We start from the raw sequence: 22873 nt of genomic DNA on the forward strand, positions 1-22873 counted from the left end.
GAACTGACCCCTGTGAAGACAACCTACTCCCAAGCTTTCATCTAGGGCCACGTTCCCAAAAGGGAATTCAAAGTCTTATTGTTTGCAGTGTTTAAACATAGCAAATAATCTAATGGCTCTATGTGCTCAGGAGGGAGGGAGGGAGGAAGGGAGGGAGGGAGGGAGGGAGGGAGGGAGGGAGGGAGGGAAGGACCCGGGGAATTAGTGGCAATTGGAGAAATTGTTTGAGTCTGGACCAGGGGGTTAGAGGATGTGATTTGTTCTAGGCATAGGGCTCCTGTCTATCGTCTGCTACCCCCCACTTCCCTAGCTACTCCCTCAGACAAATTGGCCAGAACCTCTTCACCTGCTGTCAGATGGGCCTCTTGAGACCAGATGCAGGTGGGGCCACAACCAAACTGCTTGTCTGCCTGCCTGCCTGAAAGTTTGTCTGCCTTGATGCCATCCTCTATGTGTGTGTGTATATACACTCACCGAGCACCTTATTAGGAACACTATACTAATACTGGGTAGGGCCTCCCTTTGCTCTCAAAACAACCTCAATTCTTCGTAGCATTGATTCCACAAGATTTTGGAAACATTCCTTTGAGATTCTGGTCCATGATGACATGACTGCATCACGCAATTCCTGCAGATTTTTCAGGTGCACTTTCAAGCTGTGAATCTCCCATTCTACCACATCGAAAAGGGTGTTCTAATGGATTCAGACCCGGTGACTGGGAAGGCCACTGAAGAACACTGAACTCATTGTCATGTTCATGAAACCAGTTTGAGACGACATTTGCTTTGTGACATGGTGCATTATCATGCTGGAAGTAGCCATTAGAAGATGGGTAAATTGTGGCCATGAAGGGATGCACATGGTCAGCAACAATACTCAAATACGCTGTGGTATTCAAGTGATGATTGATTGGTATTAACAGGCCCAAAGTGTGCCAAGAAAACATTCCCCACAACATTACACCACCTCCACCATGAGAAGGTGTACAGGTGTGTGCGTGCATGCGTGCATGTGTGCAAATCTGTCTGTCTGTCTGTCTGTCTGTCTGTCTGTCCAGCCTTGGCCCTAGCCTACTACCATGTGCCCCAGATGAATGGGATCTCTCAGCTGAAATCACTGGGTAGAGTTACCATGTGGGCCATCTGTGTCCAGCTCCTCAATCACGCCTGTGCAACCTGCAGCTCTGGCCTGTGTGAAGTGATACAGTACCCTGCTGGAGGGGAGACTGGCCCTGGCACAACATATGGCTACACTCTCTACCCCCTGGAAACAATATCCACATATTCATAAAAGACACAGAGCCAGACAGACATTTGGCTATACTATTGAGTGTGTCTAGGCAACACTTTGAAAACACCTTAAGAAACCTCAGGGAGTTGAGGTTCTCTCACTGCACGGCAGTCCCCCTGAAACACGGCTATGCATCCAGATGCAGCAACTTGGCTTTTACGGACCAGCTAGAAAGGAATGAATGTGACATCAATGAGTGGAATTTACTCTGGTCTCTAAGACTTATTTAGCCTACACTCGAGCTAATGGAGATGTTAACAGAGCAAAGACAGTCTGTGGAACGTGACAGAAGACATTAATCAGACTTTCAAGCAGAGTACTACATAGCTCTGCTTTGATAAATTGACCTAGCAGGATCACTATAACATATCCCATTGCCCTCATATAGACATCTTTCGGCCAGCAGTGCACCTGCTCTGAGGAGCCTCTGAACAACGGTTTGGACAGCTGTTGCCCCATAAAAAAGTGGGGTGCACAGAAAAGAAAGAAGAAGAAAGAAGAAAAAAAACACATGGAGATAGAGATGCAAAGGCTGCTCATTTGTAGTGCTGGCTGGCTGACTTGCTGGCTAGCTGGCTGGCTGGCTGGCTGGCTGGCTGGCTGTGGTATTCAGTGTGGTGTGTGTGGTGCTGTTATTTGTCTGGGGGCAGGTGTGCCTAGTACATAAACACACAGCTGGAGGCCAGAGGGTAAAGCAGGCACTCCATCAAACACTCTCAGGGCACTCACGGGCAGCTGGATTTGCCATCCTGCAGGCGCATATGAGAGAGAGGGGGAAATGGACAGGAAGAGAGAGGGAGAGAGAGGAAGAGAGAGGGAAGAGAGCGAGAACCTGAGAGGAAGAGAGAGAGAGAGAAAGAAAGAAAGAAAGAAAGAAAGAGAGAGAAAGAGAGAGAAAGAGAGAGAGAGAAAGAGAGAGAGAGAAAGAGAGAGAGAGAAAGAGAGAGAGAGAAAGAGAGAGAGAGAAAGAGCGAGAGGGGAAAAAGAAACATCACACTGATGAGGCGGTATAAGATGTGGACACAACATTTCTGCACCATGCTTTATGCATACCTCCTCAGTTCGGTCATTTGTGTGTGCACGTGTGCCTGTGTCTGTGTGGGACGGAGAGTGTGTGTATGTGTGTGTTTTTACAGGACATCTGCTTACTTGAAAGCAATGTTTTGCACATTCCAACATGTACCGCTCTTGCTCCTTTGAGGAATGGTATGGGAAAATCGGCCACGCTTTAATTCCAACAAGCTACATTCTAAAATGAGGAGCTCAGTGTTTGCCTTAGCGTACTTTTCATTAAAATCCTGTGATAATACCTCAAAAACAATAAACATGACTATGACATTAGCTCGCTCCAACACTAAAAAAAAACTTCACGTCGAATAAAAAAAAAAAGAAAGGCAATAAGACGAGATATTCACACGGGAACCATGAAATCTTATAAGACAAAGAAAGAGAAAACCAGAAGGCTTCTTCTCCGCATGGAACCTTTTTTTTTAAAGTCAGGTTTCTAGCTGGACACGTAACGACCAGCTGAGCATTCACAGCCAGTAACGGCCTCCCCCTGCCTCCCTCCATCCCTGCGGAGCCCAAACTAGGAGCAGCCCTGCTTTGGCACAGTGCTCCTGCCAGCCAGAAGTCTGACAGTACCTACAGACAGACAGACAGACAGACAGACAGACAGACAGACAGTCAGACAGACAGACAGACAGACAGACAGACAGACAGACAGACAGAGACAAGACGGCACAGTTCTCTCTGGGTGGGATGGCAGGTCTGAGGCTGAGGCTGGGGTTGGATCTCTCCCCAGTCATGGAGCCTGTGGCGGGGCAAGGGGGTAGAGGAGAGGAGAGGAGGGGTGGTGGAATGAGGTATAATCTTCAACAGGGCATGATTACCATCCCCTCCAGGTGCTAGTAAAACAGTGTCACATGTTCACCACTCATTCAAACCCTGGTTCTCTCTGCCACTGAATTACCACAATTAAGGAGCCATCATGCGGAAGCAATTTGGCCTACACTAATGGAGCCAGGCAGAGGGTGGGGGGGGGGCATTGGAGGGAGGCTTGTACAGAGATGCATGGGATTCCCGCGTCGCCACTTGTGAGGAGGTGATCAGCCCATGGTGAGATAGGGGCATTAAACACAGGGCAGGATGGAGGAAGACTGCCTCCCAGACCCAGGCTAATGCGCCCCTGACACATTTGGTTACCATGAAAAACAGGGGCCGCTTTGAAGCAGCAGCCAGCGAATGCCACTGCGGTTCGCCATGAGAGGGATGCACAGCACATCGGACCGCAGCTAATGAAATTAAACCAGCTCCTCGGTGCGCTGAAATGTAACCCGGATTACTTTTCCCTGGAACAGAGAGAAACCAGGGAGCGTTCTTGTTGATCAATAATCCTACTAAGGATCAATATTTATGTCCCAGCTTACGGCTGTGTCTGCGTGTGGTGGTCACGCCGCGACTCCGTTTGGTGCTCACGCACTTCAAATGGAGCCCCATGTGGAAATTTACGGCTCCGTGACGTGGAGCTATGTGCTTCACTCTGCACTCGCGCTCGCCCGGAGTTAGCGGAGAGAGAGAGAGGGAACATCCAGTCACAGCAGGGAGCCAGATCGGCAGAAAAAAAAAACCAAACAGTAAACACAAACAGATTTATGATTCAGGAGTTTTGATTCGGGTCTGTCTGGCGCAGTGAAGAAGCCATAGAGCACCGATGCATTCATGTCTCATTTCACGCTCCACTGACGCCCCTCTGCTGTCTGCTGGGGGTTCATGTGCACTGACTCATTCACTTTGTTCATTTACAGTTTAATCCCCTGGTATTTTATCCCACTTGAAATGTAGTGCAGGGCTCATACATTCATTCAGTGATGGAGCAGAGTTCAATGACTTAGAGAGCAAAGTTGACTTAAAGCAAAAAGTAATTAAAGTAATATTACACAGGTATAAGGGCAAAGGGTGACACATCATTAAATGACCCTATCTCTGCATTGGCCAGATGAAGGTTTTTCTGACCCTTGGCATGCCTATTAGGATACTGAATAAAGCACTAACATAAAAGCTGTCCTCCTGTCAGGAGGTTCAGATAAGGAGGGTGGGTGGGGGAGGAATCATCAGTGGGATCATCCCCATCCTCCAACATGCTTGGGATCACATCTTATTTCCCATGACGGAAAAGAGCCCCCCCCCCACCCCCCGCCCCCCGCCGCCCGCTCAAAGCAGAGAATCCTTGGCCCTTCACAACGTTTCCGGATTTCTTTTAAATATCGTCTTTCGCCGAAGGCCTGCGCGGTGTGAGGAAACGGCAGATGATGAATGGAGAGTGATGGTGATAAACGACAGGCCTGATCTCCCCTGATGAGAGCCTGACGTCAGCCGCCGCTAGGGGCCAGGCGGAGCGGGGGGGTTGACAGGGCGAGGGGGAGGGAGGGGAGGAGGGTGCGGAGGAGGGTGCGGGGAGCATCCAGCACTCCAGACTGAATTATTGTACCCCTACATCTCCTTAAACATGTATGCAAATGCATGTAATCAGATGTGCAAATGTGAGCCAGCAACAACAAACTGCTGTCTATTGTCCCCCCCCCCCCCTTTCTTATTGTCTGCAGTGAGGGACACAGAACAGTGTTCAGACTCAAAGCGCACGGACAAAGAGGAGGAAGGCCTCTGTCTGGATCGACTTAAAACGTCATCATCCTCCTGAAGGAAAGGAAAGAGCGTCTGTGGCCCATTTAAGTTTTCATTGACAAGACTGGTCTCAAGTTCCTGTAAGATTTATTTATCAATTCTCCGATGCTGACACAGCGTGTTTTTAATGTCAGAAATAGGGTTTGCGTACAAATGAAAAAGCCCCCTTTTTTTTCGCTTTCTTTTTTTTTCTGCCCCTGATGTCAATCCGTGCGGCAGACAAGCAGACGGGCATAAATTCCTCGGAAACCAATAAGATACCCTCTTCAAAGAGTGACGGAGACTTGAGTGAGAGGCCAGGCTCGGGCTGAAACAGACATCTTTGGGTTTTCATTAAGCTTCTCATCTCTTTACTGACATTTGTGACAACCGCAGACCACGAAAATATTTGCATTCCCTTCTCTTTGTAGAACAATGAATTGGAGTATCGAAAAAATAATCTCCATGAGCCAATATGAGACAGATATAAGCCTTATGTTCTTGTAGCTTGTCCTGTGTAATAGATGGGGAACATTAGGCCTTGTGTAAGGAGGCCATGTCAGCCAAACTGCTTCAGAAAACAGTGGAGAAAGAGAAAAAAAAAGAAAAAAGAGGTTGACTGCAACCTTCCTATTCATAGCCTCATATAGCCAGCGCTCCGCTACCACCAGCTGCTACGAGGCGGACAGGGGGAGAGAGACAGACCAGCGAGCTCATTGCCCAGACAGCATGAAATGCGGCACATAACAGGTATCAGCTTTCTGAGGTGAGAGTAATATGGAAATGGACACTTTTTTCCCCCTCCAACAACACTAGGCTATTACCAACACTTATGGTGCTGGTTCGCGACAAGGGAGGGGGGGGGGGGGGGGGATTTGCGTCAGTCCCATGCTTCTGAAATCACAGATCAGACGGAGGTGAAGTTCTGGTTGTGACAGCAGCAAAGGTTTTTCATGCGGTGCAAAAATGCGTAGAAACTGTTGTTGACATGTTTTTAAAAAGATCCCATTTGTTTCCAAGCAATGGGAAATATCACTGTGAAGAAAAGTAAGAATAAGTCACCCTGACGTAACCTTGATTGGTCAGGTCTTTTTTTTCTTCTTTCTTTCTTCTTCTTTCTTTTTTTTTTCTTCCTGCAGATCCAGACTACAGGCAGGGAAACTTGTGAAAACAAAGGACTGTTTTAATAATGATACCGTCATGAGTGAAAGCACAAGTCCTGGACTATTATTATCAACATCTTACGACCGGTATGCAATGAGAGCATGAGCCTCCTGTATCCAAACATTCTTGCCATCACTTTCCTTAAATGGGATCCCATGCGCTGCACTCAGGAGGAGCACACATGGGGCCTGGTGAGAGAGGACTGACCAAAATCCAATTAGGTGCCAAAGGTGGGTTTAATAAAAAATGAGAGGCAATAGCCTAGTTTCTGAAGTGTTCTTTTCCCACTCCGAACCAACACATCCCCCGGGTCTCCCCCCGCCCCCCCACACCCTCGACCCCCTCTGGCCTGGGTCCAACAGTCTCCATCTGGGTACTGGGGCTTCTCTCTCTCTCTCTCTCTCTCTCTCTCTCTCTCTCTCTCTCTCTCTCTCTCTCGTATCAGTCACGCAAAAGATATGTCACAGCTCATATATCACACAGCAATCATGCACACCAGGCCTGGTCAGCACCCCCAGCACCACCTCCACCAACGTCAGAACAGCCTCACCTTAACCCCCTCTGCTCTATCCTCACCTTCCTCCCTCAGGGCCTGCCTGCGTGTCAGGACCACCACACGGATCCTACTATAGGGCACGCAAAAGAAGGCTTTTTTTTAAACCGCTATGAAAAAAAGAAAATCTGCACAGCAACTGTGATTGAAACACGAGCAGGGTTTGAATATCATACTGATATGGGTGATGCATCCAAAAACGTTCCTGTCAGGATATCTTAATCTGGAAGTCCTTGTATATATCAATGGTGTCGGGGTCTGCTTGGAGTCAGATGTTCTAGTACTGTAAATACTGCAACTCCTCTCAACTCCGCAAATTAAAGAGGAAAAACAATCAATGAGGCATTTCCTACCCTAGACGTGTTTAAAAGGAACGAACAGGCCAAATAATACATCTTTTATAATGACTTGTCTGCAGCTTTTTTATTTCTGCTGGTGTATCTCTGTGTCGTCTCAGGGTTTTATTGCGATGTCCCGGATGGAAGTCTTAGACGAGGACGGCTAATTTCTTTTGATCAAGGACAGAGAGCGAGCCAGCCCAGCTCCCATCAAACTCTCTTCCGGTTGTCTGAGATGATATTTACTGCAGAAGAAAAACCACAGTGTCTTCTTCTAGCCAGACTTGTACCATCTGTAGGTTTACGAGCTCTTTGTGGAACATCACTTTATGCTAGAGTTATAAATACATCTTTTTAAAATTAAAAGACTCTGGCAATACTTTCAGGCCCCTGAGGGGACTTGCGTGAATGAATCAAAAAACAATAAAGCTATCATCAAAGGGGAGAATGACCAGTAAAAATATGTCTTAATGCTCATGTACACGACACACACACACACACACACACACACACACACACACACGCTCACTCACACAACACACTCTTGTATGAGGAGACTGGACAGTAGTCTGTGTGTGGGCGGTCAGTGTGGTCAGTGTGTTGTTGGGCTGAGGTTAGCGGTGGCTCTGAGTAGCAGTAGGCAGGAATTACAGGCTCCCTGCTGCCAACCACACTGCCTGGCCTGGCCTGGCCTGGCCTGGCCTCTGATCCTCTGGGGGGAGAGGGAGAAAAGACAAGCAGTGGAAAAGATGGGAATGGAGGAGGTATGGAAAGAGAGAGTTAAAAAGGGGGAGGGATAGGCCTGTATACAGAGAGAGAGAGGGAGAGCGAGGGTGTGGGGGGTTTGTGTAGTAGAGAGAGAGGAGAGTCTTGTACTGTAGTGTTGTTGTAACCCTGCCTTTCCCTGGGCCTCCCCACCGGGCAGTTGACAGTTGAGGGGCAGAGGGCCTGAGCTGGATGTCTTCCACTCAGACACGTCCCCACAGACCACTACTCCATTTTCACAAGACAGCGAGACACATAAAGTATGACACACTGTTTTCTGCAGGACTCACCAATAAAATATAACACTGGGCTCTCTGGGGGAAGTCAGACCTCAGCATAATCTGTTCCCGCAGACTACAGTGATGTGAAAGCTGACTACAGTACAGTGTACTGAACCTACAGATAGTCACTCTGGGGCTACTGCCTTTCTCTCTGTATTCAAATCTATTGGTCGGTTTGAAAAACCTCTGTCACAGAACTGGTTATGTTAAACAAAAAAAAGTTAGCTAAATGCAAATCCATGTGCATGCAAATCCACTGACTATTCCCCCGCCCAAGTGATCAAACTGCCACTGAAAAGTAACCAGGAATATGACACGTCCTAACTGTTGTGTTCCAGCTAGCTACCATGACTTAAGACTTTTATATTCCTTTTATCTCCATCCACGAATGAAAGCACATGGTGAGACTTTCCAGCTTAGCTCCTTTTATTTTGAGCAACACTTAACAGTCTGTCAGTACCTCAAGATTAAAAACGGGGCTTTTTTCCCCCTTCCTCAATAGGAAATTTCCTTTCAGGAGAGTATGAAATAATCTGCCCACGTGCCTCACAAGTGAAAGACACTGACTGAGTGTGTTATCAGCTATGCCACGATATGAAACACCTTCTTCTATTGAAATCCCAACATCAAAGGGGAGAAGGAGGGGGAACCTTCCCTCCCCTCCCTAAAAAAACGGTTTTGTTTGCCATGTTTAGAACATTAGATATTGGGAGGTCTGTAAGCTCTGACAGGCCAGGCCTGGTTGGGAGTGGGTGACACAGGAACCAGCGCAGGTCTTAATGCTTTTCCAGGGAACCAGACCCAGAAACGGTGGCACTCACTCAGGAGAAACAACACAGTATTACTATGGCAAACAGTTTTTACAATCCAGGGGCCCAAAAAAAAAAAAGTGGCTCGATGTTAACAGTTAACATTTACTCAATATAGTCCCCACATTTAACATTCAATGGCTTTAAAGACTGTAAAATAAAGAGCACTGACTTTAGTGGGCTTTTCATCAGGAGTTACTGCTGTAAGGCTTTTTTGGCTGGCTCCCTTTCCCTCTCTCCCTTCGCGAAGGGGAGAGAGCGGAGCGGAGCAGAGCCGTGAGTGGGAAGGCGACCAGCAGCCCGGGCCAGGTCCCATCATGACGTTACAGTGTGGACATGACCACAGTCGCCACAGGAACCAAAACTATTCGGCAAGGTTAACTGTGCAGGCCTCAGCTCAGCAGCAAACAAGCAGCCGTGCTCTCCTGCCTGCCTCAGTGGTCTACGACAGACCTCACAGGACAGCTTTACATAGAGGAACGCTTTAAATGTACCTCTCAATCTCCTTTGTCAGTCAAAAGATAATATTGGTTGTAAGTAAAAAGATGTAATGGTTGGGTTTTTCCTCCTCAACCAACTTACACTCAACTTAGTCTCCTCTCTCTGTCTCTCTCTCTCTCTGTGTGTGTCTCTCTCTCGGTCTTTCTCTGTTTCTCTGTGTCTCTCTCTCTTGCGCGCGCGAGCCTTCCAACCCTCCTTCTCTATTCTTTTTCTAACCTGCCAGTGCCGAGACCAGATGTGTAAATGTTTCTCTACGTTGCTATTCTAGCCTGTTCCAAGACGAGAGAGGAATATTTGACTTCACTCCACAGGAGACCAGTTTAATAATTTGGCGGCCGCACAGCGAAAAGGTAGCTTGGCTGGGGCCTATGTTGACGGCATACCCAACAACATGATCCTAATGAGTTGGAAAATCCCTAGCCCTCCAGAGGACTGTCCAGATGCTACCGTCATGAGGAAAGCTACTGTTTTATTGAATTCAGCCCATTTTTACAGGGTAGAATTTATTATTTGACCATTAAGGCATCCTAGACGACATGGAGCGTAAAATAGTTTGATAGTTAATTTGTGCACGGCTGCAGGTCCTCTACCCCACACTGGGGCTGGTCTGTGTGGGGACTTTTGTTCTGGGTGTCTGCACTCACCCTTACAGCGTCTGGACTCGCCCTTACAGCGTCTGGACTCGCCCTTACAGCGCCTGGACTCGCCCTTACAGCGGCTGCACTCGCCCTTACAGCGGCTGCACTCGCCCTTACAGCGGCTGCACTCGCCCTTACAGCGCCTGCACTCGCCCTTACAGCGCCTGCACTCGCCCTTACAGCGTCTGGACTCGCCCTGACAGCGTCTGTAGGCAATTTGCTCACGCTACCAGCACCACCAGGACCAGCTTGACTAGCTTTGGGGGTGTACTCTAGCACAAAGAGTGCTGAGCCCCCCAAAAAATAACTGTAAAACTGTACATAGAACAGTGATAATTCACTTTAAGACAGGGCCAATACCATATATCTGCTTGATGTATTACTGGTACGGTATGTAGTAACAGAGCAAGCTCAACTTTGTGTCAAACTAAACACACTAACATAATACATGGGTATCATGAACAAATATACAGTATTTATATGTGTGAGGAACAAATTACAGGTTTTATAGTCTTCTCATAAACATAGTCATAAAACAACCATGATCACTATAATAGGACATTCTAAGAGGGGGGGGGGTGAGTAAACAAGTTTTAAATTCAGCTTGAGGTAAGGCCTTAGGAGTGCACACACACACACACACACACACACACACACACACACACACACACACACACACACACACACACACAGACACACACAGACACACACAGACACACACACAAAATGGTGCTTAGGAGTCGTGTCCAACATGCTGCTCAGGGATCACCCCCGGTTCCTTTGTGTCTCCGAGCAGACCTCTTCACACGTCTTTCAACATGAAATGAACACACAGCAAACGAGCAGGAAAGGGCAGGGGAGGACTTAAAAAGCGGAGTGGCGAGGAGAAGTTGCAATAAAATGTTACCTGAGGCTTTGTAGACCTCATTGAGCAGGGCTTCATTGACCCCTTGGGAGGCTCCGTTTCCCAGGCTGTGTGTCCAGCTCTGGCAGATCGCTTGCAGCAGCAGTGTCTGGGCTCTGGTGGCCTGTATCGTGAAGTAGGGGAGTTCAAAAATACACTCTGTGATGGGAACCGAAGACCTCTTGGTCCTGCGGAGGGAGAAAAGAGAGACGAGCACACATCAACTAAATGGCAGCGTACACAGTGCTGTTGAGTGGAGTGGAAAGTAATAGTAAAAGAACGTCCACGCATCCATCAATTTCACGGTATGATGCATAACAGTTCATTGATAGGGGGGCGGGGGCGGGGGAGGGGGGGGGGGAGGGAATGGGACAAATCTACAGTTGACACACACAAAAAAAGTAGTTCTATCAAAGTCCTCGAGCAGGCCAAACTTTCCTTCGGTTCTTGGCAGGTTTTTAGCGTGCCGTATACTAAAGACCCTCTCTCCCCCCCATCACTGCCTGCGATCATGATTTATGTGAGGAGGTGTACATCAGAGAAACCTGACCCTGAAAATAATATCCACACATTTAACATTTCATCTGTTACTGGGACTGGAGGAGTCGCTCTCCCCTCCGTGTGGACCGAGCGCCAGCCGCAGAGTGCTGTGATGGACTGACGAGCGGCGCTCCGGGGATGAGGTAACAGAGCAGTCCGACAGAGTTCTCCAGGCCCTGTCCGTCAGAGCCTCGGCGGACCGTGGACTCATTTATCTTCTCCTACCGCGGGGCCCCGGCTCACCCCCTAAACAGGACCACCACCACCACCACCACCACCACCACCACCCCCAATCCCAACCCCATCCCCAGCCAGGCTCTGAAGTCATGCCCACTCTGCCTCACTCTACCAGAGGGGCCTGTTCTGTTCGGAGGCACTGGTCCATTACGTTACCCTGAGCAGGGGGAGGGGAAGGGAGGGGAAGGGAGGGGAACGGGGGGGGGGGGGATTCCCTTCTTGTGATCGGCACCACCACTCCGGAGCGGAGCTGAGCGCCAAGGCAGAGGCTGGAAACTGAGCCGGAGCCCAGAGAGTGATGGAGCCCTCCTCTCCCCATGATTCCTGATCTCCCACTCGCTCATTGCTGCTGTGTCACCAGGACCTTGACGCCGCTGGAAAAAAACCCAGGCAGCCCGTTCTAAACAGTGCAAAACAACAGCAGATCCAGTCCCTTTTTTCCCCCTTCTCTTCCCTTCCTGTTCTGAAGGCACTCTGGGGCTGGGGTTTTGGACCGGCAGTGCCGGCACACATCAAGTGTTTGTTTGATGGCTGATCGTCATGGAAGCGTTGAGAGAGGGGCACCCTCAAAAATAGAAACATTACCAATTCCTCCAAATTGTGGGAAACACATCAACATGAGCATCACAGTTCATTGAATCACATCATCCATTCTGCTCCAGATTGTGAGGTACAATATGTCATGGGGTTCCTCCGCAGCTCTGCGACCGTTTAACTCTCTTTATCTTTCCCTTTCTTGTGCTCCTGGGTGGTTCGGCGGGTGACATGAGCGGTTACACAGAAACCTACACCATTTAACTGGTGCCTCATGGGAAACTTTCTGTTCACCACTCCTGCACAGACTGTCGGCTAGCTTCCAAAGTTGAGTAGGTGAACGAGTTTATACTGTACTCTATATATGTTTTTAATAACCTGGTTGAATCTACTACAGTATATGTTTGGCCAGAGCTCAATTGCTACTCTGGAGGACAGCAGTCAGGAGCTGTTAGTAAGACTGTGTTTGCATCTGTCGCCCTCAACAAAAGAAACATGTGAAGCCTGAGGCCCAGGCAACAACAATGTTCCACATGCACAGCAAATGTGTTTTAAAAGCCACTTCAATGTGGGGACTGGCAAAGGATGAAAGTTTGTTGGGTTATGCAAATGTTTAAATGTTCAGGAGAGCTGTTGTGTGCATGTGGTCGTCTAAAGCTTTAATTATGCACCTGCTTTTATTATATATGCCCAATTCATTGTGAACAACAAGTTTGAATGCTGGCAAATGAAAACCAGATAGGTAATTAGACTGTTTAGGGAATGCTGAATGTAAGGACAGCCAGGATGAGATCTTATTTCATTTCGTGGATGGTGTTGTATTGTGTTTCTCTTTGTAGCAGGGTAAACACCCTGTCCTTTATCTATATTCTGTTTTTTTAATCTAACCCTGAAGTAGTCTAACCCTGAAGTTAAAAAAAATATAGTGTGCTTCAAACTGCACTTCACATTAGTGAGGCCTTCTCCTTTCCTAAAGCCACAGTAGTCCTTACATCAATAAGTCAGATTATTAAAAATCAGAGCCATGCTGTTAAGACTCTACGAGGAATAAAAGGGAAACCAAAAATTAGTCAGGAGCTGAAAAATTAGGTGTTTCAATTTCAAAACTGAAATTTGCTTCCTTCTGAGTTTTGAAATGATGTAGGTTTTCATTTCCGGGCCTGTCCCCAGTTGATAGTATGAGTGAGTGACAGTGGGGCTAGTTAGGGCCAGGCGGGGCTGGCAGCGCTACACAGGCCATCAGTCCTGCATCCCTGTCAGGGCAGAGCAGCAGGGCAGGCTGGTAAGAGGGGCATGAGTCATGAATGAAATAACAGCTCTGGTACTCTGTGCCCAGTCTGAAACAGACACTCCAGCGCCCGCTCTCACCCACAGGGGAACAGGGACCTGGGTACACTGCGAGATTACAACTTTGCGTGACATGATTTGTAGCTGGGAACTCAACTCAAAGAGGCACTGCAGTAGGCCATGCTGTATGTATTTTCATCTTAAATTATGCCCTTTCACATCTTTTTTAGTTGAGATGCATTTGGGCAACGCTTCTCTGGGTAATCAGCTCCTTTGGCCAGGGTTATATTTAGCTGCAGCTGGGTAGCTGCGGCCACTGGTGTACAGAGGGGTGGTCCGCCACACCAGGCAGGTTGGTGCGTTTGAGTCAGACCACAGGCAGCAATCAGGGTGCTGAGGGGCCTGCCTGCCTGCCACAGTCTGCCTGTTTTCTTAACAACCTGTAACTTTAGAATAATTAGGAAAGAAGTAGTTACTGCTACTAAAACCCATGCCCCCCACCCCTGAACATCTGCGATGCTGGGAGGACAAGAGAGGGAAAGAGAGAGAAAGAGAGACGGCAAACTCGCAGGTCGTACGTTACCCTCACGGGAAAAATAATTCTTAACATAACCAGCTGAACAAGAGTCTCATTAAAAAAGCCGTTTGGAAAGGTTCCAGTGCAAACTCAGGAAAGGGAGAACTGGCAGGTCGCTGCTTTGTACTTCTGTGGACAAAAATAAATGTGTCTTAATTAAAGGGGGGGGGGGGGGGGGGGGGGAGAGAGGGGGGTTTGAAACTCCAACGCTCTGGTTAGAGTGTAAAACTGGTGGAAAAACTGGCACCAGCATTGGCTGGGAGTACAGGAGGATTCAGTCATATTTCACAAACCTGCCCACAAATAAAAAATAAATCAAAAGGGCTGCGATGTCCAGATGTAATGCGGCCTATTTCCGTGTGGTACCCGTGTTATGAGTGTGTGTGTGTGTGTGTGTGTGTGTGCGTGTGCGTGTGCGTGTGTGCGTGCGTGTGTGTGCGTGCGGTGTTTGTGGTAGTGTGTAAGCGTGTGTGTACGCACGTGTGTGTGTGTGTGTGTGTACGTGTATGTCTCTGTGTGTGTCTGTTTATGTTGGCTTTGCTGCAGATGGGCCCTCTGAAGCTAGTGGGCTCGTGCTCAGCTCCGGCCACGTGTGGACTTAGAAACAGCCGCTCATTCTTTTAAAATCAGCACCTTTCCATGATTGAAAGAATATCGCGGGGAGCAGCTGGCTCTAATGGTTTACATAGTGTCCCAGAATGCGAGCTTGGAACCTTGAGGCAGTTTCCAAAATGTTCATTTTTGTTATTACTCATATCCTGTACAGTACAAAATCGATTCCCTCACTTTTTCCAAAATAATGCAGACGGGAAAGAGAAAATAAGGGGGGGGGGGGGAGGGACGACCATCAGCAGAATCACGCAGACAGGCAAGAGTCCTCTCAGGTGGACTTCATCTGCAAGAGGAGCTACAAGGGAAACTAACAGACACACACTGAAACGCTCCTTGATGGTTTAACTAAGCAAACATAAAACAAAGGGCTGATTCAAATCCCCTTGGTAATCTAAGCATAAGTATCACCTGACAATATCAATGAATGTACTGTATGGAGCAAGAGGCAAGCGCAAGTTAAAGACCGAGGGTTTTAAAAAAAGATATAACCTCCCGCTAAATCGCTAACTTTTATTAGGTGCAATTTGAATGTTTGATAGGTTGTTAACCCTAACCCTAAGAAATGTGTGACCAATAAAGGTAACGCTTAACTTTAAGTTGCCCCTACAGCTGTGTAATAACACAAACAACATGGTTTGTGTTATTACACAAGTGGAATAAAGAACAGTCGTAATCATCTAAACAATGGGCCGTGAGTAACAATCCCTGAAGTCAAATAGGAGAACGCACACAAGCAGAGAGAGTCAATCTATCTAGATTAACAGGCCATAGCAGGCCCTTTCCCTTTTCTTTATTTTGCTTATCTGAGAATATTTACAAAGTCCACACCAATACTAGTCTCATCTGTTACCCCTGACATATTTGTCTGATAGATACCATAGATAGCCACTGTCTGGGGAGATTGATAAGCTATCTTGGGGGTATCTATAAATCATTCACTGTTACACTGTCCACCCCCTAATTAACCATTACAAACAATCTCAAACTTCAAGCATTAATTCACACTTCAACTCTCTGCATACAGGAATGTTCAATAGGGGGGTACAATGGAATTCACATAGTTTCAACATTCTACATTTTTTTTGTTTCTAGTGCAGATTGATTTGGGGGGTTTTAGAATTCCCCATCTCCCCTAGCCAAGGTCAGCGACCTCTTTCCAAATAACCACAGTGAGTTATGTTCTGCGCTCAAGTCTGTCTTTTATGTAGCTACAAAGACCCACTACAGTATCTCCCAAACCATTTCTGTAAAAACATTTAAAAACCGCTTTAAAAATACTTCAAACAAATGTATGTAGTAAATCAGAAACCTCTATACGCTGCACAATGCAGTACTATAAGCCTAATTGGTCAACTTGGGGGCAGCCACGTACATTTCTGCATAACTGTCAGGAAATAAACATAAGTGGATTGTTGGCAATCACAACACTAGTTCACCTCCACTTTAGAAAAAAAGGCATTCCAACATATCAAGGGAAAAAACAAACACCCCCCCCCCCCCCCACCACCACCACCACCACCACCACCCCCTACCCAGGAGAACTTGGCTGGCCAACGTTTTCCCCCCCTCGTTGTCTTTCAACATACACCAATGCATCTTTTTCCAGCAGTCCACCACCTCAACGCTGGGCTGGCCAGTTGTTCATTTCTAGGCGGATGTGTGGAAGGAGCCTGAGGTTGGGGGTTTGTGGTTGGCCCAGGGTCAGAGGTGTGTGGTGTATGCATTTCTCAATCATTGGTGCTGAACAGCCCCAACACTTCAAAGACCCCCCCCCCACCCTCCCCCCATGTTCCCCCCTTCCCCTCCCATCTGGAGGGACCCCAGTGCTGAGATCCGCTCTCAGGAGAGAGCTTCATTACACAGGGATTACTAAAAGAAATGTTTTAATCAAATTCTGCAGACAGCTGCGGACCGCTAGGCGAGAAAATGGCAATGACGTGGTTCGTCAGGCATAAAAAGAAAATACATCGGGGTGTACGGCTCTGAAATCGTAAAAGCGTGGAGGATGTACTGAGGAGGGAGGCCTTTTCTGCATACATGCCCATCTGGTTTCTGAGGACATGGTTCCAGATATGGCCACGGACCCCTGCCTAGATACTCAATAATATCATTTCAAACTTTCACAACTGCAGCTTTGTATCAGGTCTGGTTGTCATGGCAGCGATTGCTACAGTCTACAAAGTGCCACTGTGCCTCTCTCTCTGGTGATCACAGCCCAGTGTAAAAAACGTTTATGACCTGACCGATTGAAGGGAGGGGTTGGAGCAGATGATAATCCCTACCTACAGTATCTCGAGCCGTTTCCCTCCATTAAGTCCACAGATGAGTAGTCAAGGAGTCACTCAGCCCAAACATTTTTTATCTCCAGCTGCTTCAGAGGGTTTATGTCTCTTGGCTATCGTCAAGTGTATTACAGTATGCTGTAATCTATATTGTATCTTGGGGGACGTTACAAGATATCCAAGTTATTTATGAGATTAGAGGCATTTGAAACTTGAATCATATTCCTCCTTATGTGGGAAATGGTGGAGCTTTAGAAAATGCAATACCAACAACAACACAGAGGGTCCTGTAAGCTGCAGACAGAGAGGTCCTATTGGAGAGTGTGTAAGGCTACTGTAGCAGCCTGCATGTTGAGGAAAGGCACCAGCAGGGCCTCAGTCTGAACTGAGACGTCCATCAACGCAAACCAAGCTCCTCATTCGCTGACGCCATTTTCTCCTTAAAAGTCTTCTCAATACATCCATTGATCCATGTCACCCATAAAATAAAAAATAAACTGCCTGACACCAGATGTACTGTAGCCACAAAACCTCACCACAAACTTGGCCAAAATATTTTATAGACTGTGCCACGCGAAATATGATGTTGTACCTTCAGATCACAACCCTTGTACTCCTGTGCTAAAGTGGAAAGTGGAACAGTATTAGATCATATGCCATTCTACACTTTTTAATACACACCTGTTAATACATAACCTACTTGTTGCACCCCGCCCTTCGCTACCCAGATTTTTGTGAGAGTATTTTTTTTCTCTCGACTCCATCATCCCCAGAAACATTGCTCTGGTGCTGCCTTCTTGTACTGCAGTAACTAGATCTGCTACTCTGCAGGCCCTGTGCCAATCCAAAGTGCTCTGACCACAGAGTGACCACAAGTTGAATTCAAGGTCATTGAACCATCCATCAATATAATAACATTTACCCCTAAACAAAAAACACAAAAGTCCCATGAGTCATGTGAAGGCTTCATTATGAAATAGACAATATAACAACATTGTGTTTGGCTGAGAGGCGCATGGTGATGTCATGAGTGATATCTATCATCCATGTCCGTCTCAACATCCTTCTAGAGAAGCAAGCCCCTCCTCCCCAGATCTTCCATTGGAGGAGTGAGACGTTGTGCACTCTTGGCCGTGCGGGGTGACATAAAACAGGAGCACCATAGCTAACTATGAGACGAGTAATGAGGCATTTCACCCCAGCCAGAAGCATTTGAAATGCCTCGTAAGGCTTCATAAATCAGAAATTAGCTAATCTGGAGTCTAGACTACTGGACCAGACATATAAATGGGGTCCGTTTCACATCTGAACTTCACATAAAACTCCTTGAGGTAGGAGACCTCATTCTGTACATACTGTATCTGTCATCTTTTTTTTGAATCATTATATTCAGAGATGTCTTAAAAAAAAAAGAAAAAAAACCTAGCATTCCTTTCCTTCCAAAACGCTTGTCACGACTATCAAAATGTTTATACCATGCACCTGTAATTCCACGTGCCTTAAGATATTACCGTCAGAAACAGCTCAGTAAGCCACAGGGCTGCTAAAAACGCCACATAAAAGCGAGCGTGGTGCTGAATTATGGCCTGTGACGCGACGCGTCACGCCGCTCTGGTTGGTCGGCCCAGGCTACCCCATGTGCTCCTGTCAGGTGGCCCTGCATGAGAAACGTTAGCGGGGCATGTGAGGGTTGTGATCGATGCAGGTGGCACTATCCCCCCCTCCCCCACCGCACCCCCACTCCCCCCCCCTCTCTCTTTCTTTTACAGGCACCCATTCTATCTGGGATAACAGGTTTAACAGCCAGGCCAATTGAGACTCTCGGCGGGATTCCTGTGAAGTTGGCGGCCCCATACGCTGCCTTTCATTAAAGCTAAGTAGAGCCTGATGCTTCTCAGCTGCACTCTAATTCACTGTGAGTGAAAGTTCATTTAACGGGATTTTGCCTTTTTTGTACTCTGGGCAGTTAATGGTAGGCTAGGCTAGTGGAGAGAGTACCTTGCATGGACAATTTACTCCCTCAATGTTTGGTCAATTTCAGCACATTTATCTCTCTGTCTGAAGTAGCTCAGTTGTGCGAGGGTGTGATCCCTAAGGCTTTTCCTCAGCGATAAGCATTCCTATCAATCTGAAGACCTTCATCTGCTTGATCACCGCTACTTGGGATTTAACCAAGCTATTTAATCTAGAGCCTCATTTTAAACCATTAAATACCTCAGCCCATCCTCTGGCACTGACTGAGTGGGAGTGAGCTTACTGTTTAACGATGGCAAGCGCTCACTTTCAGTTACATATTAGCCATGACGGTGCCAAAACACAATTGATGCAGCCAGTCTCAAGAAAGAGAGGTTCTATAGAGACAGCTTTATTGTAGTTAGGGGTATTCAACTGCCACTTCTTATTGAACACACACACACACACACACACACACACAGAAACTCACCTACGCGCACGCACACACAAGCAGGCATGCACGTACACCTCAAAACCTACAGAGAGAGGCAGGCAGTGAGGAACATCATAGCAGTGCATTAATCTGCTATGCTTCTCCTTTCATGTGGCCAGGCCTGCGATGCCCAGAGAGGGAATATGAGCCGTGTGCTCCATGCCAAGTCATCCTGAGAGGAGCCATGTCATCATGGATGCCCAGAGCCTCTCCAAATCCCCCATGATCACCTGGCAGTACATCCCAACGGCCCAACACTGGACTCTTCCAGAGGGTGGAGAAGGAGAGGCTGGGCTGGGTGGTGATGACATCATCCCCTTCACTTCTCCCTTTCATAGCGCCGCTCTCCTGTCCATCACCACTCAGCCCTAATACCCAATCCAGGGGCAGATACGTTTATACCTTCCATCTTAGTACGGTAGGTAATGGAAAAGTTGATCCTGGAATCTGCATAACAAAGCTACCGGAGATTGACATGGCAACTGGAGGGGAAGACGTTGGTTTTCACTCCAAAAAGTCGTATGGCTTAGTCTCACTTTCCATATTTCCTCAGCGCTAAAGAAAATCGCATATTTAAGCTAAGAGAACATGACATCTTCACAGGGAGGGTTACGTCACCTGTGAAAAGATTCCCAAAACAAACATAAATAAATTAAAATTAAATGCTACCACCTGGTGGTGTTTCTGTTGATCCAACGGCAGAGCGAGTGTCACTCTACACTTGGGTTTTCACCTCTAGAAGGGGATTTCTCTCTTTCTCTCTCTCTCTCTCTCTCTCTCTCTCTCTCTCTGTCAAACCAGCTCATCGTCATTCTTCCAACAGTAAACTGTCAGTTGTTATTAATAAGTGGCTGACGGAGGGAGCCCTGGTTACAGGCAGGGTAGCAGGAGAGGGGTAGGAATGCCTCCGTTCAGGCAGGGGTCAAATATGACAAACGCAAACGTGAAACAATGGCTTCTCACCTCGCAACCTTTAAAAATAACCAAAAATAACCGATAAAGAGTGAGGGAGGCGTTCACTTTAAACAAAAAGGCAACTGTGAGAGGCCCTTCCAACCTGTCAAAGTGTCGGAAGTATTCCTAAACATCTAATTGGGGAAAGACGGTGTCTGAGATAAGGAAGAACTAATCTTTTGAAGCAGCAAAAGCATCTTAAGATATGTGTGCGTCCTCCAAAAGGCATGCTCAGAATGTGATAGATACTGTAGAGTACTGCAGTTACATGTGTGTTATTCAAATACTAACACAAACCTGTGGACTTCCCTGTACTGTATGTGTGCGTTTTCCAAAGGCCCGCTGACAACAGAGAATACAGTACTTTCTTGTGTAGTCAGTCAATGTGTCAGGGAGACTCTGTTGGAGTTGTCAATGTTATTCCTTTCATTGGGAGAGTCTGAAAGAAAACCAATGGGAGGGCATTGATCTCTCTCGTCTCTGGAGATGAGAAACACAGTGATTGTCAGAGAAAAAAATAACATCCGTTTGACATCTGAATCCACTATTTTCGGAGCGGAGCAGGGGGAAGAAGAGGGCCTGCACATCAAACACACAGCCAGTCTCTTATTATGAGCAGAGAGCAGGGGAATCAGGCCCTCTGTGGTTCTCCTTCAGCTCCCTGCTCCCTGCCTACAGTACTGACTGACTGACTGACTGCAGGAGAAGTCAAAACCATATGCAGCTCTGACATGTTTAAATCCAAACTAATTGAGCAGAATCGATTCCCAGGCTAGGCGTTTTCAGAAGTGCTGCTTTAACAGGCGCACTTACCCCAAGGTGTGCGTGAGTGTGAGTGTGAGTGTGTGTGTGCGTGTGAGTGTGTGTGTGTGTGTGAGCGTGTGTGTGTGCGTGTCGTACTGTATGTGCGTGAGGGCTACCAGATGTTGCCTGAAGGACACAAAGTTGGAGAGAGTGGCTCTTTCATCTCCAAGGCTCACTCCAGTGTTTGTGTTTACTCCTCGACTACCACGAACGCCTGCAAACTCCCTGTGACACCCGCCTACGCATCAGGACGGCAGCTCTGGGGGGACATTCCAAATGACTCATCTTGTCTGACTAAAAGGGGGGAGAGAGGAGGGGTATGTGTGTGTGTGTGTGTGTGGGGGGGGGGGGGGGGGTGTACGTGAAATGGCAAATACATTGTTTGGCTCTGGGGTTTTTTTCCTCTAACCATCTGAGAAATTGCTACAACACTCCCCGATGACTCCCTTTTTCTGTTTTTCCCCGACCACTAGGGCTGCAGCTCATCCATCACTTCTAGACCTTCTAAAAACTTCTCCGCTGTGCCCACAAAGGCCTCTCCCCTCGGTGCGTACTGTAAGCAACAGAACAAACCCCCCTGAAGAGCGCTGCTTTAGAGATGCTCCTCCTGACACATGTTTGGGGGCTGAGGCCGGCGGTGAGTGCTTCCTGCTTGGGTAACACACTCATGTTGATGGGCCCGAACCCAGCTCCCATATCCAGAGATGGACTGCTGCCATCTTGTTTTAGCCTCCAACCAGATGCCACAAGCCCAGGACACCAGAGACATGGAGCTGATCACTGCAATCTAGCTACAGTACAAACAAACTGGAATGGCATCCTTGATCCGTTCACAACAATTTGGTACTAGAAACACATGCAACAAGGGTTGTATGTAGTTTGCATAATAGAGAACAAATCAATGACACTCTTTAGTAAACATATCAAACCTGTTATGTTCCCTTTTCCAAGCTGACAGAATTTCTATATCAGGGACAGGATGTCCTTTAAAATGTGTCTGTATTAAAACAGCTCTGATCAGAGTCAACCATGCATACAGGAGGTACGGAATGTATAAACAAACATCTCTAACTGTCACTCTAATGTAGAAAGGCTGTGTGAACGTAGGGGAGGTGTGTTCAGCAGAGTATTGACACTCACCAGTAAGCTGGCATCTGGAGGAGCTTGCCGTATAGTGCTGTACTGAAGGAGGGGATGATGGGAGTGAGGGGCAGGAAACTGCCGGTACTGTCCAAGCATGTCAGGCCTGCCTGGAAACCAAACACCTAGAAGACAGGAGAGGAGAGGTGAGAGAGAGAGAGAGAGAGAGTGTATGTGTTAGAGAGACAAGAAGGTTGTATTGTTTAGCTCCTGCCACCACTTGGATACACAAAGAAAATATGTCAGTTTTAATTGCATCTGTAGAGGCTGACTAGTGAACACACACACACACACACAAAGAGAGCCAGGTTGCTCTCTCATCTGCTCTAAACTCATTTGACGTAGCTGTCAGCAGGGCTGGTCCAACCTCTACTGTTACGGGCCAGGAGTGGGAAGATGGGAGCAAGAGCCACACAACATATCAGCAAAGATAACAACACATTTGCAAAGCAGTCCGCAAGTCAGCCTCCTATCTAACCTTTTGTAAACAACCGTGTGTTGCGTCTACGGACCACAGCACTCGCAATGTCAGTGAAACACATTAATCAAACCT

At 47.4% G+C, this 22873-nt stretch overlaps 1 protein-coding gene across 2 annotated transcripts in view; it reads right to left on the reverse strand.

Annotated features, from left to right (window-relative positions):
- The window catches only part of vps13b (vacuolar protein sorting 13 homolog B), a 244524-nt gene that overhangs the window by 177018 nt on the left and 44633 nt on the right, over nt 1-22873 (reverse strand). For both annotated transcript variants that reach the window (XM_083678431.1, XM_083678430.1), the window contains exons 16-17: nt 22321-22445; nt 10911-11095 (exon numbers count right to left, since the gene is read on the reverse strand). In XM_083678431.1, coding sequence (XP_083534557.1) covers nt 10911-11095; nt 22321-22445 — 310 coding nt within the window. The remainder of the gene's footprint in view (nt 1-10910; nt 11096-22320; nt 22446-22873) is intronic.

This window comes from Argentina silus (genome assembly GCF_951799395.1).
Source record: "Argentina silus genome assembly, chromosome: 10".
NCBI classification, from domain to species: domain Eukaryota; kingdom Metazoa; phylum Chordata; class Actinopteri; order Argentiniformes; family Argentinidae; genus Argentina; species Argentina silus.